General features: G+C 39.0%; 2 protein-coding genes across 7 annotated transcripts in view; one reads left to right on the top strand and one right to left on the bottom strand.

The window, feature by feature from the left end:
- The window catches only part of SPATA1 (spermatogenesis associated 1), a 52,694-nt gene extending 42,621 nt beyond the window's left edge, over positions 1-10,073 (bottom strand). For 3 of the 6 annotated variants that reach the window (XR_012034923.1, XR_012034924.1, XM_072834274.1), the window contains exon 1: positions 9,606-10,073. Coding sequence is in view for 1 of the 6 variants with exons in the window: in XM_072834274.1 (XP_072690375.1) it covers positions 9,606-9,782 (177 nt within the window). In the remaining 5 variants the exon portion in view is untranslated. Of the gene's footprint in view, positions 1-8,683; positions 8,709-8,937; positions 9,078-9,605 lie in introns of those variants that run through there. The other 3 variants (XR_012034927.1, XR_012034926.1, XR_012034928.1) reach the window with 3 other exon arrangements.
- Positions 9,580-18,164, top strand: GNG5 (G protein subunit gamma 5). Its single transcript, XM_072834276.1, has 3 exons — positions 9,580-10,040; positions 13,855-13,999; positions 17,942-18,164. The coding sequence occupies exons 1-2, from the start codon at positions 9,960-9,962 to the stop codon at positions 13,978-13,980; spliced, it is 207 nt and encodes a 68-aa protein (XP_072690377.1). The 5' UTR covers positions 9,580-9,959; the 3' UTR covers positions 13,981-13,999; positions 17,942-18,164.
- Positions 18,165-18,973: the final 809 nt, after the last annotated feature.

Below are 18,973 nucleotides of genomic sequence, written 5' to 3'. Positions count from 1 at the left end.
ATTTCAAAGCATTATTCCATCTTGATTTATGTTAAATTAGTGAACAAATCAAACAAAATGTAAAATTTCTGAGATTTGGTACTGGTTACAGTTTTATGAAATCACACCAGAGTTCACTAATTGTTCTAATGGTATAAAAATTTAAAAATTATATCCTGGGACAAAAGAATTTTAATTTCTATTATTTTTTTTTTTAAATTTTTTTTATTTATTTGTGATAGTCACAGAGAGACAGAGAGAGAGAGGCAGAGACACAGGCAGAGGGAGAAGCAGGCTCCATGCACCGGGAGCCTGATGTGGGATTCGATCCCGGGTCTCCAGGATCGCGCCCTGGGCCAAAGGCAGGCGCCAAACCGCTGCGCCACCCAGGGATCCCTCTATTATTTTTTTAGAGAGTACAAGTCAGGAGAGGCAGAGAAGGAGGAGAGAGAATCTTAAGCATGATTTGCCACATGGCTTGGAGTGCAACATGGGGATCAATCTCATGACCATGAAAGCATGACCTAAAAAAAAAAAAAAAAAAAAAAAAAAAGAAAGCATGACCTGAGCCAAAATCAAGAGTCAGACACGTAACTGATGGAGTCACCCAGGCATCCCATAACATCTTTTATATCAAGTTAGTTTCATATGTTACTTCTATGTAAATGTCTTACAATTTAAAAAATGTAATTTGTCATCTTAACACCTCAAACACTAAATTACAATATTTTTTAAAAAATCATTTAGTTACTTCCACTTCTATACCTATCCAAAGTCTTCCTGCCATTGTACTAATATTAGCCTATATTATGAACCCAAGTAAAACAGAACTCAGATACATACATGGTAACATCCTTATTACATAAGAATTAGTTCCAAAAAGCTGTAAGAATTACAGTATATGGGCACACAAATTGGGAAGCTGGGATTTTTAATTTCTGCAGATGCATTAAAAACATTTTCATTTACAACAAATTTTTAATTAAGCAAACTTAAGACATCAACCAAGCCCCGCTTTTTTTTTTTAATTTTTATTTATTTATGATAGTCACACAGAGAGAGAGCGAAGCAGAGACATAGGCAGAGGGAGAAGCAGGCTCCATGCACCGGGAGCCCAACGTGGGATTCGATCCCAGGTCTCCAGGATAGTGCCCTGAGCCAAAGGCAGGCACCAAACCGCTGCACCACCCAGGGATCCCAGATCTAACTATTCTATAAAGAGAACCACCTATTTCTTGGTATTTTTTCAAAATGATTTTGGGACTGAGTAGAAGAACTAAAAAAAAAAAACAAGCTTAAAAATGACCTGGTGCCGAGAACCCAAGGAACTGCCAGTTCATGCCTGCTTTAGCACTAGCTATCCCACCAGGGTGGCCCTGATGCAGAGTGCTATAAAACTCCCAGTTTGTTTCTCACTCCAGCTCCAGACAGCCAGTCAAAGCCACCAGGCACATGCAGTCTACACAAGGAAGGTTCTTATACAACACCATTCCTTCAAGGCTGGGTAAGGTTGCTGTTTCACAGCAACAAACACAGAATTGAAAGAAAACAAGGAGTCAGAGGAATATGGTCTAAATGAAAGGAATATTTGTCTAAATGAAGACAAAGTCAGAAAAAGAACTAAATAAAATGAAGATAAGCAATCTATCTGAGAGAGTTCAAGGTAATGGTCATAAGGATGCTCACTGGACCACAGATACAAATGGATATACCCAGTGAGAATTTCAAGAAAGAGATAAAGATATAAAAAAGGACCAACCAGAGTTGAAGAATACAATAACTGAAATGAAAAATACACTAGAGGAAAGCAATAGCAGATTAACGGATGCAGAAGAATGGATCAGTGATCTGGAAGACAGGGTAATGAAAAGTACCCATGCTGAACAGCAAAAAGAGAAAAGAATTTTTAAAATGAGGAAATCTTAAAGGAACTCTGAGACAATATCAGACTTACTAACATTTGCATTGTAGAAGTTCCAGAAGGAGGAAAGAAAAAGGGGCAGAAAACTTATTTGAATAAGTAATAGCTGAAAATTTCCTCAACCTAGGTAAGGAAGACATCTAGGTACAGGAAGCACAGAGAGAACTGCAAATAAGATAAACACAAAAAGGTCCACACCAAGCCTCATGATAGCTAAAATGTCAAAAACTAAAGACTGAGAGAATTTCAAAAGTAACAACATAAAAACAACTAGTTACATACAAGGAAAATAAGGCTAAAGAATCACCTGATTTTTTTAAGCAGTAACTTTGCAAGCCAGAAGAGAATGGCATGATACCTTCAAAATACTGAAAGGAAAAAAAAACTACAACCAAAGATATTGTATGAGCAAAGTTACCATTCACAATTGAAGGAAAGATAAAGAGTCTCCTAGACAAACAAAAGTTAAAGGAGTTCATTACCATTAGCCTGGCCTTACAAGAAGAGTGAAAGAGACTTCTTTAAATGGAAAAGGCCAGAACTAGAAAAACATTATGAAAAATAAATCATTTCACTGGTAAAAGCAAACATATAGTAAACGTAGTTGATCATTCACTTATAAACTATGACGAAGGTTCAACAAAAGTGATAAAATCAATTATATCTCAAAAAGTAGTTAAGGAATTCACAAAATAAAAAGATCTAAAATCTGATATCATATACAGAAAATTTGAAGGAGTAAAGAGTAAAAATATAATCCTTTTAGAATGTATTCAAACTTACATTTAGAATGTATTCAAAACCAAAAACCTGTAACTGATATACAAATATAAAGACAAAGGATAATAGTAAAGAAAGTCATAAACTGCAAGAGAAGAAAGCAAAAGAAAGGAATAGAGAAGAACAATAAAAACAACCAGAAAACAATGAACAAAATTGAAGTATATACCTATTGATAATAACTTTAAATGTAAATGGACTATATGCTCCAAATGAAAGATATAGCATGACCAAATGGATTAAAAAAAAACAAGACCCATCTATAAGCTGCCTACAGGAAACTCACTTCAGACCTAAAGACATAAACAGACTACAAGTAAAGGAATAGAAAAATATATTCATGCAAGTGGAAGTGGAATAAAAAAGCTGGGGTAGCAATACTTAGACAAAACAAACTTTAAACAAAGCCTGTAAGAAAAGACAAAGAAGAGCATTATGTAATGATAAAGTGATCGACCCATGAAAAGGATATAATAATTGTAATATTTATGTACCAAGATAGGAGCACCTGAATATATAAAACAAAAATGAACAGACATAAAGGGAGAAATTGAAAGTAATATGATAATAATAAGGGGCTTTAACATCCCACTTATATCAATAGATAGATCATCCAGACAGAAAACCAACAAGGAAACTGGTTCTTAATGACATCAGACCAGATGAACTTAACAGATATATAGAACATTCTCGCCAAAAACAGTAGGATATACATTCTCTTCAAGTGCACATAGAACATTCTCTAAGATTGATCACATTAGGCCACAAAACAAATCTCAATAAATTTAAGACTAAAATAAAATCAAGCATCTTTTCCTATCACAATAGTATGAACCTAGAAATCAATTACAAGAAAAAAATTTAAAAACAGGAAAAAAATACAATCATGTGAAGATTTGAAAACATGTTACTAAACAACCAGTAAGTCAATAAGGAAATCAAATACGAAATTAAAAAAAAAAAAAGGAGACAAATGAAAATAGGAACACAATAGCTAAACATCTTTGGAACACATCAAAAGCAGTTCTCAGAGGGAAGTTTATAATGTTACAGGTCTACTGCAAGAAACAAGAATAATCTCAAATAAACAACCTAATCTTACACCTAAAGGAACTGGGAGAGAAAGGAAATCATATCAGAGTGGAAATAAGTGAAATAGAAGCTAAAATAAAAATCAGTGAAACTAAGAGTGAGCCATTGAAAAGATAAACAAAATTAATAAACCTTTAGCCAGAATCATCAAGAAAAAAAAAAGGGAGGACTTAATAATAACAGAAATGAAAGAGAAGTAACAAACTTCATCACAGAAATACAAAGGATTATAAAAAGACTACTATGAGAAATTATAGGCCAACAAATTGAACCTAGAAGAAATAAATTCATAGAAACATACAATCTTCCAAGATTGAATAAGAAAGAAAAAAATCTGAACAGATGGATTACCAAACAAAATTCAATCTGTAATCAAAGAGTTCCTAACAAACAAAAGTCAGGACGCTAGGCATATTCACAGGTGAATTTACCAAATATTTAAAGAAAAGTTATTATCTGCTCTTCTCAAACTTTTTCAAAAAACAGAAGAGGAAGGAAAACTTCCAAATTCATTCTACCAGCCCAGCATTACTCTGATACTAAAACCAGGCAAAGACATTACAAAAAAAAAAAAAAAGAAAAGAAAACTATAATCCTATATCCCTGATGCACATAGATGCAAAAATTCTCTACAAATATCAGCAAATCAATTTCAACATTAAAAAAAATAATTCGCCATGATCAAATAGGATTTATTCCAGGGATACAAGGATGGTCCAATAGTCACAAATCAATCAACATGATAAGTCACATTAATAAAGTATAAAAACCATATAATCATTTTGATAGATGCATAAAAAGAATTTAAGAAAGTACAACATCCATTCTTGATAAAACCTCTCAATATGACAGGTTTAGAGAGAACCTCAACATAATAAGACCACTAATGAAAAAGCCACAGCTAACATCATACTCAATGGTGAAAGTTTTTCTTCTAAGAGCTTTTCCTCTAAGCTCAGTAACAAGACACAGATGCACGTTTTCACTTTTATTCAACATAGCACTAGAAGTTTAGGCTGCAGCAATTAGACAAGAAAAAGAAATAAAAGGCATCCAAATTGGTAAGGAAGAACTTAAACTGTCATTATACACAGATAACAGGATACTATACATAAAAACCGTAAAGACTCCACTAAAAAGTACTAGAACTGATAAATGAATTCAGTAAAGTTTCAGGATATAAAATGAATAAACAGAAATCTGTTGTGTTTCTATACACTTATTATGTAGTAGAAAAAGATATTAAGATAACAATTCCATTCACAATTGCACCAAAAAGAATAAAATACCTAGAAATAAGCTTAACCAAGAAGGTGAAAGACCCATACTCTGTAAACCATAAAACACTGATGAAAGGCATTTAAGACAACACAAAGGGAAAGATATTGCATGCTTATGGGAGATTCAATATTTTTAAAATGTCCATACTACCCACCCAAGTAATTTACAAATTCAATGCATTCCCTATCAAAACACCAATAGCATTTTTCACAAAACTAGAACAAATAATACTAAATTTGTATGGAACCACGAAAGACCTCAAATAACTAAAGCAATCTTGAGAGAAAAGAACAAAGCTGGAGGGAGGGATCACAATCCCAGATTTCCAGATATACTGCAAAGCTATAGTAATCAAAACAGTGTGGTAGTGGCACAAAAGGAGACACATAGGTCAATGAAACAGAACAGAGTCTGGAATACAACCATGCTTATATGGTCAATTAATTTACAACAAAGGAGGCAAGAATACACAACAGGGAAAGATAGTCTCTTCAACAAATGGTGCTGGGAAAATGGGACAGTTACCAAAAAATGAAACTGGACCACTTTCTCCAACCCATATACCAAAATAAACTCAAATTGCATTAAAGACCTAAATATGGGATCCCTGGGTGGCGCAGCGGTTTGGCGCCTGCCTTTGGCCCAGGGCGCGATCCTGGAGACCCGGGATCGAATCCCACGTCGGGCTCCCGGTGCATGGAGCCTGCTTCTCCCTCTGCCTGTGTCTCTGCCTCATTCTCTCTCTCTCTCTGTGACTATCACAAATAAATAAAAATTTAAAAAAAAAAAAAAAAAAGACCTAAATATGAGACCTGAAGAAAACAAAGACAGTAATCTCTGACACCAGCCTCAGCAACATTTCTCTAGATACATCTCCTCAAGCAAGGGAAATAAAAAACTAGTAGGACCACATCAAAAGAAAAAGCTTTTGCACAGTGGAGGAAACCATCAACAAAATGAAAAGGTGACCTACTGAATGGGAGAAGATTTTTGCAAATTATACATCTGATAAGGGGTTAATATGCAAAATACATAAAGAACTTACACAGGGACGCCTGGGTGGCTCAGTGGTTGAGAGTCTGCCTTCAGCTCGGGGCGTGATCCTGGAGTTCTGGGATCAAGTCCCGGATCGGGCTCCTGCAGGGAGCCTGACTGTTTCTCCCTCTGCCTCTCTAGGTCTCTCATGAATAAATAAATCTTTTTACACAATCTACATCAAAACCACAAATAATCCAACTAAAAAATGGACAGAGGAGCTGAACAGACATTCTCCCAAAAAAAACATATAAACGGCCAAAAGACACCTGCAAAGATGCTCAACATCACTAATCATCAGGGAAATGCAAATCAAAACCACAATAAGATCATTTTACACGTCAGAGTGATTAGAATAAAAAAGGCAAGAAACAACAAGTGTTGGTGAGGATATGGAGAAAAAGAATTCCTAAGGCATTGTTGGTGGTAATGCAAGTTGGTGCAGCCACTGTGGAAAACACTATTCAGGTTCCTCAAAAATTAAAAATAGAAACACCATATGATCCAGTAATTCCACCACTAGATATTTACCCAAAGAAAACAAAAACATTGATTTGAAAAGATAAACGCACCCCTATGTTTATTGCAGCATTATTTATAATAGCCAAGATAGGGAAGCATCTCAAGCATCCACTGATAGATTAGTGGATAAAGAAGATGTGGAATATATACACAATGGAGTATTACTCATTAATACTGAGATAAATAAATAATGAGATCTTGCCCTTTGCAACAACATGGATGGAACTAGAGAGTATTATGCTAAGTGAAAAAAAGAGACAAATATCACATGATTTCACTAATATGAGGAATTTTTTTTATGATAGTCACACAGAGAGGGGGGGGGGCAGAGACATAGGCAGAGGGAGAAGCAGGCTCCATGCACTGGGAGCCCGACGTGGGACTCGATCCCAGGTCTCCAGGATCGCGTCCTGGGCCAAAGGCAGGCGCCAAACCGCTGCGCCACACAGGGATCCCTTATATGAGGAATTTAAACAACAAATGAATGAACAAAAAAACAGATACTTAAATACAAAGAACAAACTGTTAGCAAAGGACCATAGGGGAGATCAGTGAAATAGGATTAAAAAGTACAAACTTCCAATGATAAAACAAGTGTCATGGAAACAAAAAGTACAGCATGAAAAATATAGTCAATAATACTGTGATAACATTGGTGATAGATGGTGAGTACGCTTATTGTGGAGGGCACTGAGTAATACATGAAACTGATAAATCATTAGATGTCTTAAACGAATATAAAATTGTATGTTAATTATACATCAATAACAAAAAACAATGTGATATTAAAAATAGGCAGAAGAGGGCTGCCTGGGTGGCTCTGTCAGTTAAGCGTCCAACTCTTGATTTCAGCTCAGGTCATGATCTCAGGGTCCTGAGATTGAGCCCAATGTCAGGCTCCCCCCTGGGCATGGAGTCTGCTTAATATCCTCTCTCCCTCTGCTCCTCCCTCTGCTCACATTGTCTCTTACTTAAATTTAATAAATAAAATCTTTTAAAAAATGGGCAGAGGACTTGAAGAATTTTTCCAAAGGCGGCACACAGATGGCCAACAGACAAATGAAAAGATGCTCAATATCAGTAATCACCAGAGAAACGCAAATCAAAATGACAAAAGAGATATCATTTCACATCTGTTAGAATGGCTAGTTTCAGAAAAAAAATAAGAACAAATGTTGGCAAGGATGGGGAGAAAAAGGAACTTTCATGCACCGTTGGTGGGAATGTAAATTGGTGCACCACTGTGGAAAACAGTATGCAGCTTCTTCAAAAGCTAAAAATAGAAAAAGGAACTCTCATGCACCTTTGGTGGGAATGTAAATTGGTGCAGCCACTGTGGAAAATAGTATGAGTTTCTTCAAAAATTAAAAATAGTAATACCATTTAAAAAAAGAAACACCTACCATCTAGTAATTCCACTACTTGATATTTCCCAAAGAAAATGAAAACACTATTTTGAAAAGATATATGCACTCCTATGTTTTGTGCAACATTACTTACTTACAATAGCCAAGGCATGGAAGCAACCCAAGTATCCACTGATAAACTGTATAAAGAATATATAGAATATTATTCAGTAATGTAATATTACTCAGTCATGAAAAAGAATGAGCTCTTGCCCTTTCCAACATGGATGGACCTAGAGGATATTATGCTAAGTGAAGGAAATCAGAAAATGACAAATACGATATGGTTTTACTCACACCTGAAATCTAAAAAACAAACGAACAAACAAAACCAGAAATACACCCATAATCACAGAGAAAACTTCCGGCGGCCAGCAGGAGGGAGGTTAGGAGAGGCACAAGGGGTGAAGAGGAGCGGGAGCTTCCAGTTATGGAATGAGTAGGTCTCCGGGATACAGTCAACGGGACTGTAAGAGCATTGTAGGGGGACAGACGGTTGCTACGCTTGTGGTGAGCAGAGCATACTGAACAGATTTGTCCATTAAAAAAAAAAAAAAATCTGGGAAGCTTTATTATTTCATTATGAAATGAGGAAAAAGAGACCCAGCCAAGTTTAAGTGGCTCGCCCAGGGATACCAAGGTAAGTGGTAGAGCCTGGAATTTATACCTTGGTTTATGAACCTCGTCATTACGTCTCTCATGCGAATTGAGTAGCATTGTACATTCCTGTAAAATGATCTAAACCGTTTAGGGGTAGGTTTTGTCAATCAGAGCAGATTATATGTGGATTCTCTCACCCTGCAAAAAAATCTAACGGGTCTTAGTGATGAGACTATTCTCGTTTGTTGCAGACTCTAGGGTATTCGCTGAGGTACTTGAATCGTATGTATGATGTCAATCGCTGTGTGACATCATACATACGTTTCCATGGGTGAACCGCTTCAGCGGCGCCTGGTTCTGCTTGCTGAGATCCTACTGCTCTCCCGCTCCAGGAACTCCTCCCGAGGTCAACTTCAGCGGGGCAGGCAGGTCGTGAGTTGACAACGGACGCGCAGAACGGACTTGCCCAAAACACAAAACCGAGTTTTACTTGTCAAGGTGCACGAAGGGTCGATACCCGCCAGACGAAAAGGACAGCGTGAGGAGGAGACAGGCGGGCGTAACCCGCAGCAAAGGCCTCGGCTCGCTCACGACGTCCTCCAGGAGAGCGCGCGACACGCCGACGTGGAGACGCGCCCCCGCCCCCCGGCTCCCCGCCCCCCGCTACAGGGCCCCTCCCTGCCCCCTTCGGCGCCCGCGTACCCGCGGCCGCCCGCCCGGGGAACAGACTCGAGTCACCCGGAGACCCGTTTTAAGGAGACAGGGCGTCAGTGACTCGCGCGGGCACTTGCGGCTCCTCCACACCTCGGCGGGGCCCTTCTCTTCCCTCAACCTCTGCCGCCCGCGCCGTCAGGAAAGTCAGGACCTCCTCGGCACGCCGCCCCCAGGCCTTTCACAAACTCCCCCACCGGGTCTCCTCAGCGTCCCCCTCGGCTCTCGGCGGCTTAGGACAAGCCCTTCTTTTTTTTTTTTTTTTTTTTTTTTGTTACCTCTCCTAAGTCGGCCTCTCGGGCGAGGAGGGAGAAGGTGGGCGTCCGGCCGCGCTCCGGCCGCACGGTTACTCCGCCCTCCCCGCGCCCGCGCCCCCGCCCCCGCCCCCTCCCTCGGGCTCGGCGCTCCCGCCGGGGCTGAGGCGCTGGAACCGAGCGCGGGGGAGGAGCGCGCATGCGCGCTGCGGGTGGAGCCGCCCGGCAAAGCACCGGAAACTTAAGCGACAAAGTTCCGAGCCCCGCCCCCGTCCCCCGCCCCGCCGCCGCCGCCGCGCCGCCCCAGCGTCTGGCCCCTCGGACCCACTGCGCGACGGATCCACCCGCGGACGAGCCTGCCCAGCACCTGCGAGCGCCATGTCTGGTTCCTCCAGCGTCGCCGCGATGAAGAAAGTGGTTCAGCAGCTCCGGCTGGAAGCGGGGCTCAACCGCGTGAAAGTGAGCGGGGCGGGCGGCCGAGGGCAGGGCAGGGGAGGGCGGGGGCGGCGGGGTCCCGCTTCCCCCGCGGAGGACGCGCGCTCGGCGGCGACGAGCCGGGAGCCGCTAACTTCAGGGAAGTGGCGGCGCGGGCCGGCGCGGCGGCTTGGGGGGCGGGCGGGGGCCGGGGCGGGGCGGGGGGCGGCCCGGTTTTCCCGGGCGGCAGGTCCCGGGGCTGAACGGCGGCCTCCCGCATTCCGGCCGCCTCCCTCCGCGGTGACTCCGCGGCTGGCTCGGGCAGCAGCTGCTCCGCCGCCTCCCAGCCCTTCGCTTCCCGGACTCCACCCTTTCTTTTCGCTGGACGGTTTCATCTGACTTTTAATTCAAAGCAGAACCTGTTTTCGTGTCAGAATGTCCCCAAACCCACTCCTTTTTAGTACTAGATTCTCACCGCCCAGCTCCCTTTTTGTCCACCCAACACATACTTGAAAAGGAATTTTTGCAAACGCGGACTTTAGGTTCAAAGAAGCAAGTTTGTTTTCATCGCCTCCCCCCTCCCCCCAGTGCCCGGCATGACCACTAGGGCCCTATACAGCCTCGTACAGAGCGTGCATTTCAGGTCTGTTGGGCACAGTTTGCTGTGCCCTGGCCTTGGGCCTTGGGAACATCTACCGGCCTGCGTATCTGGGTGATCAGAGTGGACCAATCTTACTTGTTTTGCCGTTTGGTTAACACTGACCTTGGGCATTTTAGTTTGGGGGAGAAAACCTTTTGTGTGTGTGTTGGGTAGGATAACCTGACTTGCTGTTGCAAGTTTCTCCTGATTTTTAAAATCCTATGTGGATTGGCTTCTGTTTGGTGCAGGTCAGCTACCAGCGAAACACTTCTTGTAATTAAAAGAAACAAAAGATTTGTAATTAAAAGAAACAAGAATATAAATCGTGCACTCTATGGAAAGAAAACAGCCAATTTCTAAGAGGACTTGATTGTGTACGCACCAGGCTAGTCTTTACTTCTCCCTGAAATGTTTTGTTGGGGGGAAGATAGGCTCCCGTTTACCTATTTCCTTAAATAGACATGGCAGGGACCTAGCTTACTCAGTTGTGGTCACCTCAGGACAGAAGGGAAATTCCCATCACTTTTGGTGTGGGGATTCCCCTCCCTTCCTGGCTTTAAGGGCTTGTAGACTTTATTGCTGTTTGGAGTTCATTTCTTTCATCTTCAGATACTTACCTCATCCCATTGGTTTATGGTCAGTCTTGGATGGATTTAATGGATTTAACTCTATGTGAAATCTTTTTTTTTTTTTTTAAGATTTTCTTCCTTTTTTTTAAGATTTTATTTATTTATTCATGATAGACAGACAGACAGACACAGGCAGAGGGAAAAGCAGGCTCCATGCCAGTAGCCTGACTGGGGACTGGATTCCGACTGGGGACTGGATTCCGGGTCTCCAGGATCACGCCCTGGGGCTAAAGGCAGATGCCAAACCGCTGAGCCACCCAGGGATCCCCTGAAATCCTATTTCTTAACCAACCATTACATTATCATTCAGGTGTGCCTTTATCATAGGACTGGCTCAGGAAAGAAAAAAATGAGGGGTGTAGGGGGCAAAAAGAAAGGCTGGTTGAAAGCAGTAAAGCCTTCAGTAGGGGTACTTAGTTCTTGTCTCAAAAGAAAATGAGATGGAAGTCCTCAGACTAAAAGTACCCTGAGGGTTTTACCATGAAACTCCTAGTTACTTCAGTAACTCTTCAGAGTGACACCAGCTCCCTACACTTCCAGTTCTTCAGGAGGCTTCTGGGTGGGGCTCCTTAAAGTGGCAGCAAGTGATTTATTCTTAGAGTTCTCATTTCATCTTATGCTAGGTCTGTAGCAAGGAGGTGAGGGCATCCCATCTTGGGACTTAAATGAGCTTTTCTTCAAATCTGTTGTAAAATGTGGTTAGTTCGATTTTGTGTATGTATTTTGTCCATGACTCTGCTAGATGCTTTTTTTGGGGTGATATTTTTCAACTGACACAAGTTTACTGTTAAACTTTTGAATACAACTGATAGAAATTTTCTCAAATGCTTGACAAACTCTACCATATGGAGGGTGACCATACTTTATATTGCCAAATCAGGACACTGAGTTGAGAGTGAAAAGAGGACACTAATAATTATGCCAAAATTATAGGTTTTAACCTCCTGGATGATTATTACAATGCCTTAGGGCTAGTAGCTTGTTTGAGTTTTAGAGCCTTTGTCTAAAAGCAGAAGTTTTAGAGCCTTTTGTGAGAAACCAGTGACAATTGTCACTGGTTTCTCACAGATGGTTACCTGATTGGTTCCTTGTCATTGAGATCTCAGTTTAAATGTCACCTCTGCACAGACACCTTCCCTTAGAGCATGATCTAACCACTCTTTTTTCCAAAGAGCTCCTTGTCTGTATTTTCCCCTGAACCGCCCCCTCCATAACTGGGACCCCGGCTCCTCTTAGGTATTCCCAGTAGCTCAAAGTATATTTGGCATGTAATAGTGCTTGAGAAGTTTGTGAAAGTCAAGTTGGAGCCTCCTGCACTTCAGCCAGAAAGTTAATAGATACTTTATCCTTACTACTAGGTAATGTGTATGAAACCAAGTTTTAAGATTGTGAAAAATATACCATGTGTACCCCCCACTTTAGCTGTACCTTCTTTTGGTGGGTAAACAGGGTGGCCATTTTTTGTAGCACTTGGTACCAGGTATTTACATACTACTTTACACAGTTGCTAAATAAACCTATGGAACTCGTTATTACCCTGGACTGTTGTATAAGCCAAACATACAAATAGATTTCAAGACTTGAGAGTCCTCTCAGGATCACGTATCCTTTTACCAGATAAATGTCTGGGCTAGAGCAGTAATCTGTAGGATTCCTTCTGATAGAGAATATTTGTGATGCCTTTACCTTCCTTTCAAAGGCAGGTGCCAGCTGGACTGGACTCCTGCCCTCACCCCCCCTTGGGAGTAGTCGAAACTGAAGATATATGATCATTTTTCCCATCTTCCTAAACCTCAAGACTTAGGATATTGTATTCATTCGGGGCATCTTTTAGTTATTCGTGTTAGGCATCTGAACCGTTCAGTTCATTGTTTTGATATCCTACATCACCTTATCAGAACATATACAAATAGTAAACAATGTTTAAGTGATACTTAATACCTTACGTCCTGTTTGAGTGGTATTGCATATGTATATGAAAATTGTTAAATCATACTTAAGCAAATACACCGTTTTTTAAAGGCAGGCTGCTCAGTGAAGTTGTTAAAATAATTCAAAAGTTTGCTATCAGCTTTTCAGTCACATGACACTGAGCAGAAAGTGGTCACCGTCCAGTTTCATAACCTTAAACAGATGGTACATAATACCAAAACAATGAACTGAATGGTGCAGATTTAGAACATGATGTTCATTCACAGAAGCACTTTTCCAGTAATACTGCTTTCAAGACAAAGTAATAGCTGGCTAGAATTTTAACCCCTTGTGTATTATGTGTACTGCTTTTAATAAAAAAAAAAAAAAACATGTTGAGTACCCTGAAGGTTGAATACCTCTGAAGTTTATTAATAAACTAGCAAGATGGATTTTTCTTTGCAGATGTACTGAATCCTTTGATGTTTTTAATAAGCAAAAGAAAACACTATAGTCTTCTGTGCATGTAGTGCTTTAAGCATGAGCTCAGTATATGACTGTCGACCTTCAATTCACATATATCATCTTTTGATAAAAGAAGGTATTTCAAAGATTTGAGGAACCCTGCATTAAAACATTCTCACCTCTTCCCACTACTCCCTCCTTTTGTCTTGTACAGGTCTCCCAGGCAGCTGCAGATTTGAAACAATTCTGTCTGCAGAATGCCCAACACGACCCCCTGCTAACTGGTGTATCTTCAAGTACGAATCCCTTCAGACCCCAGAAAGTCTGTTCCTTTTTGTAGTAAAACGAATCTTTTGATGGTAAGTCTCCTTAATATTTGGACAGTTTTTAGAAAATCTGCAATGTTTATGGGAATGGCTTTTAAATACTACCAACTGATTTAGATTAATTCTGATGTCATTTCTCTTAAGAACCCAGCTACAGTGCAGCACAGCAAAGAATTGGGAGTTGGGAATGCAAGAGAAAATCAGGAGATCATTGAATAAACATGTTGACATTTGTAGTCGGGAGTAACAGGTTTTAGTCTTTATTCTTGTTTGTATGGTAAAGATAGCTGAATTCATGGTGGCAGAGTGGATTTGACTTCAGAAGATTAAGAAACTAAAGAACTCGTCCAGTTTAAGGCATGTGTCTGTATATTAATTGGTACCTTCCAGGTCAAATATCAGTGTGTACAAAAGAGTATCATGTTAATCTAAGAGAGAGTTGACCAAAAAACATGGGGTGGAGAATTTAAAACATAATACAGGGGTGCTCCCTTTTATAAAAATACACAGTACCTTAGTCAGAGGGTTTAGTACTGAACTATAAGAAGCCGCCTTAAATAGTGCTTAAAAAAAAAAAAAAAAAAAAAAGACTGTGTGGCACACACCCTTTACAAACATTCTGACTCCTCAAAGTTCAGGAAGCTGCTTCCTAAAATACCATGTTACATAGTTGTGCCCTCCCTGATTAGGCTTTGTACATTTGGTAGTATCCAGGAAGTCAGCATGTTTCCAGTAAATGATTGGTTAAATTGGTTAGGATTTTGAAACACCAGAAACCACCTTTGAGTAACAGGTTTTCCATAAGGAAGTAATTCTTTTTAACAGCTTGACACATTCATATTTAATAGTTAATAGTTCTTTCCTTCTGGCAATATTTATTCTTCATGGCAGTTTTTGGAAAGCTCCTATTTTTATGGCTTATTAAAGATTCCTTTTAAACCTCTGTTCCCCGATCCCTGGGTGGCGCAGCGGTTTGGCGCCTGCCTTTGGCCCAGGGCGCAATCCTGGAGACCTGGGATCGAATCCCACGTCGGGCTCCCAGTGCATGGAGCCTGCTTCTCCCTCTGCCTATGTCTCTGCCTCTTTCTCTCTGTGACTATCATAAATAAATAAAAATTTTAAAAAATAAAAATAAACCTCTGTTCCCCATTGTATTCACTTAACAAAGTATATTTTCATTTGATATAAAATACTGTTAAGAAGCCTGGCTTCTTACCTGAATGTTAATAGTTCTATTTCACAAAAATCTACAAAAAAATGTTTAAATGACTTGCTCAAAGTTAAAAATATAGCTAGGATAAGAACCCAGATTTCAAAGTAGAATAATGGCTACTAATCCTGGCAGTATAATAAAACAGGTTTATGGATATGATTTGAAACACCTTGAGCCAGGAAAAGGACATTTGGATGTAAAAGTATTTCTTCTCAAACTCGAATGTATCTGCAAATTACCTTGTTCAAATACAGATTCAAATTCAATAGGTCTGAATTCTAGGGGTGAAGTATTTCTTACAGACTTCCAGGTTACTTTGATGCTGGTGGTCCTGAGCCCACAGTCAATGGCCTGGATGCAATGAATCTACGTTTCAGTCTTTATTTTCACATCTTTTAAAAATATATGTTTTTTATAGTTTAAGAGAACATAGGGTAGAGTACAAAGAAAATAGAAATTATTGTGATCAGCACACCCAGAAACAATCACTGTTAATAGATTAGATTTCCTTTACTTTCAAGAAGAAGAAAAATTTATGGGCTGATTTACAGACAATGAGAATCCTAGTATGTGCAATTTTTCTTCTGCTTTTAAAAAAAAGACTTGAATTTTATTTCATTAAAAATTCTTCATAAATGAGATTTTCAGTGGTTGTATTTATAACTTATTAAATGTTGAGGTTTTCAAATTTGAAGCTATGGTGAGGCAAATAATCTTGGTACTCCTATGTATAGTTTATCTCTGTGTCTTTATTTTTATTTTATTATTATTATTATCTCTGTGTCTTTAAGATAAATTTTTAAAAGTCAAATTATTTAGGGGTGAGTGGCTGGGTCAGTTAAGCTTTTGACTTGATTTCAAGCTCCGGTCATACGATCAAGCCTCACATTGGGCTCTGCTGAGGGCAAAATCTGCTTGTTCCTCCCTCTACTCCCTCCTGCCCCTTGAGCTCTCAAATAATAAAATCTTTAAAAAATAATTTAGTAAGGAATGACATTTAAAATTTAATTTAAAAAATAAAATTCAATAATATTTGATAGCCAGGAGCAAACTGCACTGGGACCTTGAGAGTGCTGTTTTTTTTTGAGCTCTCACCAGAGAGACCTCAGCCTATTCACTATTTTCTGCTTATCTAGTTTTTTTTTTAATTTACACCAATTTGGTTGTAATTGAGGTTAAACATTTTTTCACCACTGATTGTTTAAGCTTCTTGAACATCTGTTAAAAAATACCAGAAATTTTATTTTTATTTATTTTTTAAAAGATTTTATTTATTCATGAGAGGCAGAGAGACAGGCAGAGGGAGAAGCAGGCTCCATGCAGGGAGCCTACTTGGGAGTCAATTCTGGGACTTCGGAATCGTGCCCTGAGCCAAAAGCAGACGCTCAACCGCTGAGCCACCCAGGCATCCCAGAATATCATAAATTTTAAAATAAGTATAGATTTATCAAAAAGAAATTTTAAAGACATTTTTCTACCTTTCCATATAGATAACATATAGAATAACACCCAGTGCTCATCCCATCAAGTGCCCCCCTCAGTGCCCGTCACCAATAACCCCCACCCCTATATTTTGTAGTTTTAAAACATAGCTAGTTTTTTTGGGATGCCTGGGTGGCTCAGTGGTTGGGCGTCTGCCTTTGGCCCAAAGTGTGGTCCTGGAGTCCCGGGATCGAGTCCTGCATTGGACTCCCTGCATGGAGCCTGCTTGCTTCTCCCTCTTCCTGTATCTCTGCCCCTCTCTCTCTCTGTCTCTCATGAATAAATAAATAAATAAAATCTTAAATAAATAAATAAATAAATAAATAAATAAATAAATAAATAAAATTTAAAAAATAAAACATAGTTTTGTTTTTTTAAAGGAATAACTTCCATATTTTTAAGAGTTGTGTTGATCCATGTAGATTGTTTTAACTGCTGCAATAGTATTCAATAATGTGTATAAACCCTCATTAATTTATCCATGATCTGTTCCCCTATTGAATTACATTTAGGATATTTCTTTTAAAATACCACTATAGTCAATATCCATGTACATGTTTCTCTTTATGTATAGGTTTATCTAGGTAAATAGAAGTGGGATTGCATCTTTTATCTTAGTAGATACAGCCAAACTGCTCTCCTCAGAGGAGTGCCTATTGCTCATTTTCTAGGAATGTTCAGATTTTTCTGAATTTAAGAGATTTTTATATTAACTTTTTTTTAAAAAAAATTAGGACATTGAGTATATTTGGCAGTGATTAGACAAGTTCATCTTTTAAGTCTGTTTATAAACCAGAAGTGACTTGTTCTTCAGGGTGGTTGTGAAAATTAAGAGGAAATTTTATTTTATATACCACAGAGATCTCCTGTTTCTCAGTTTTTCCCTAGAACACTGATATGTGTGCTTTCTTAAAAAACAAGTTTAGTTTGGGGCACCTGGGTGGCTCAGTCATTTGAGCATCTCACTCTTGGTTTCAGCTCAAGTCCTGATCTCGGGTTGTAAGATCAAGCCAAACATAGGCAGAAGTTGGCTTGGATATTCTCTCCCTCTGACACCTCCTCTGCTTGGGCATGCACATGGGCTCTCGTGCTCTTTCTCTAAAATAAATTTAAAAATCTTTAAAAAATATAAACAAAACAGGCTTAGTTTAATTGAAAGCACTTTATAAGCTGACTTGCAAATGAATGCCCTTGAAGTAATAGAAGATGTATTACTTTTCAGAAAAAACTATTGTGCTTTGGTACTTTACCCTAACTCATTTTTTTCTTTTCCATTTCAGGTTTTCTAAACCACTTTACATGAACCAGTGAATATTCAAAGGAGAACTAAATTTGAAGCCTGTACAAAAGCTTATCCCTATAACACGTGCCATACTATATAAACTTCTACTTTTGTCAGTCCTTAACATCTACCTCTCTGAATTTTCATAAATTTCTATTTCACAAGGGTAATTATTTTATATACACTGGCAGCAGCATACAATAAAATACTTAAGTATAAAAGTTTTTTGGTTAATTACTGGTATTAAATATACAATGTATTGCTTTATTTTGAACAGCTAAGGTAAATGACAGTTTCTCATTGTTATTAAGAAGGGGTTAAGTTTTAGTGTTTTTTTCTACCAACTCATCTAATTTTATGCCCTACATTTATTTGAAAGACTGTAGGGAGCTAAAGTTAAGTTGCAGACTTTTATCCTTTCAAGGTCAGGAGGAAGCTGCTAATACGAGTTCCTACTTATGAGTATTTGCAGGATTAACTTGTTTTAGTAATAGGTATTTCTGATAAACTCCTTTGTGTAGGGTATTACCATCACACCTAAAAGTTAATTACTTAATAGATTGCTCTCCTAATAAGGAGACTGGACATAGAAATTCCATTAGAAGATGTTAAGAAAAACTTGAGAGTTTTAAACAATTTTTGAGTGGAACACTATAGGACAATGTAATGAAGTGTACAAAAGACAAAAAAAAAAAAAAAAAAGGAACCAAAGTTCAGTTTCAGTAATTTGCAACTTAAATTTTAGGTCTTTGTTAGACCATTTTGCTTTAAAATTTTTACCATCTGAAAGGCTTAAGGAAATATTAAAACATCCCAGAAACCTGGCCTCCCAATATATATTCATGCAGGAAACAGAATTTAAAACTATGTGCCAGACCCAAGATTAGTCTGGTATAAAACCACTGGGTTAGTGTGTTAACAATGTATTTTCTCTCCAGACTCATGTTCCACGAGAGTTATTACTCTGAATCTTGATTTCAACTTATGATTACCTAGGAATAAGAGAATTAAGTTTTAGGAAACAAACTGC

This window comes from Canis lupus, chromosome 8 (genome assembly GCF_048164855.1).
Source record: "Canis lupus baileyi chromosome 8, mCanLup2.hap1, whole genome shotgun sequence".
NCBI classification, from domain to species: Eukaryota; Metazoa; Chordata; class Mammalia; order Carnivora; family Canidae; genus Canis; species Canis lupus.
The sequence above is the reverse complement of the archived record's forward strand: the minus strand, read 5'-3'. Positions and strand labels throughout refer to the sequence as shown.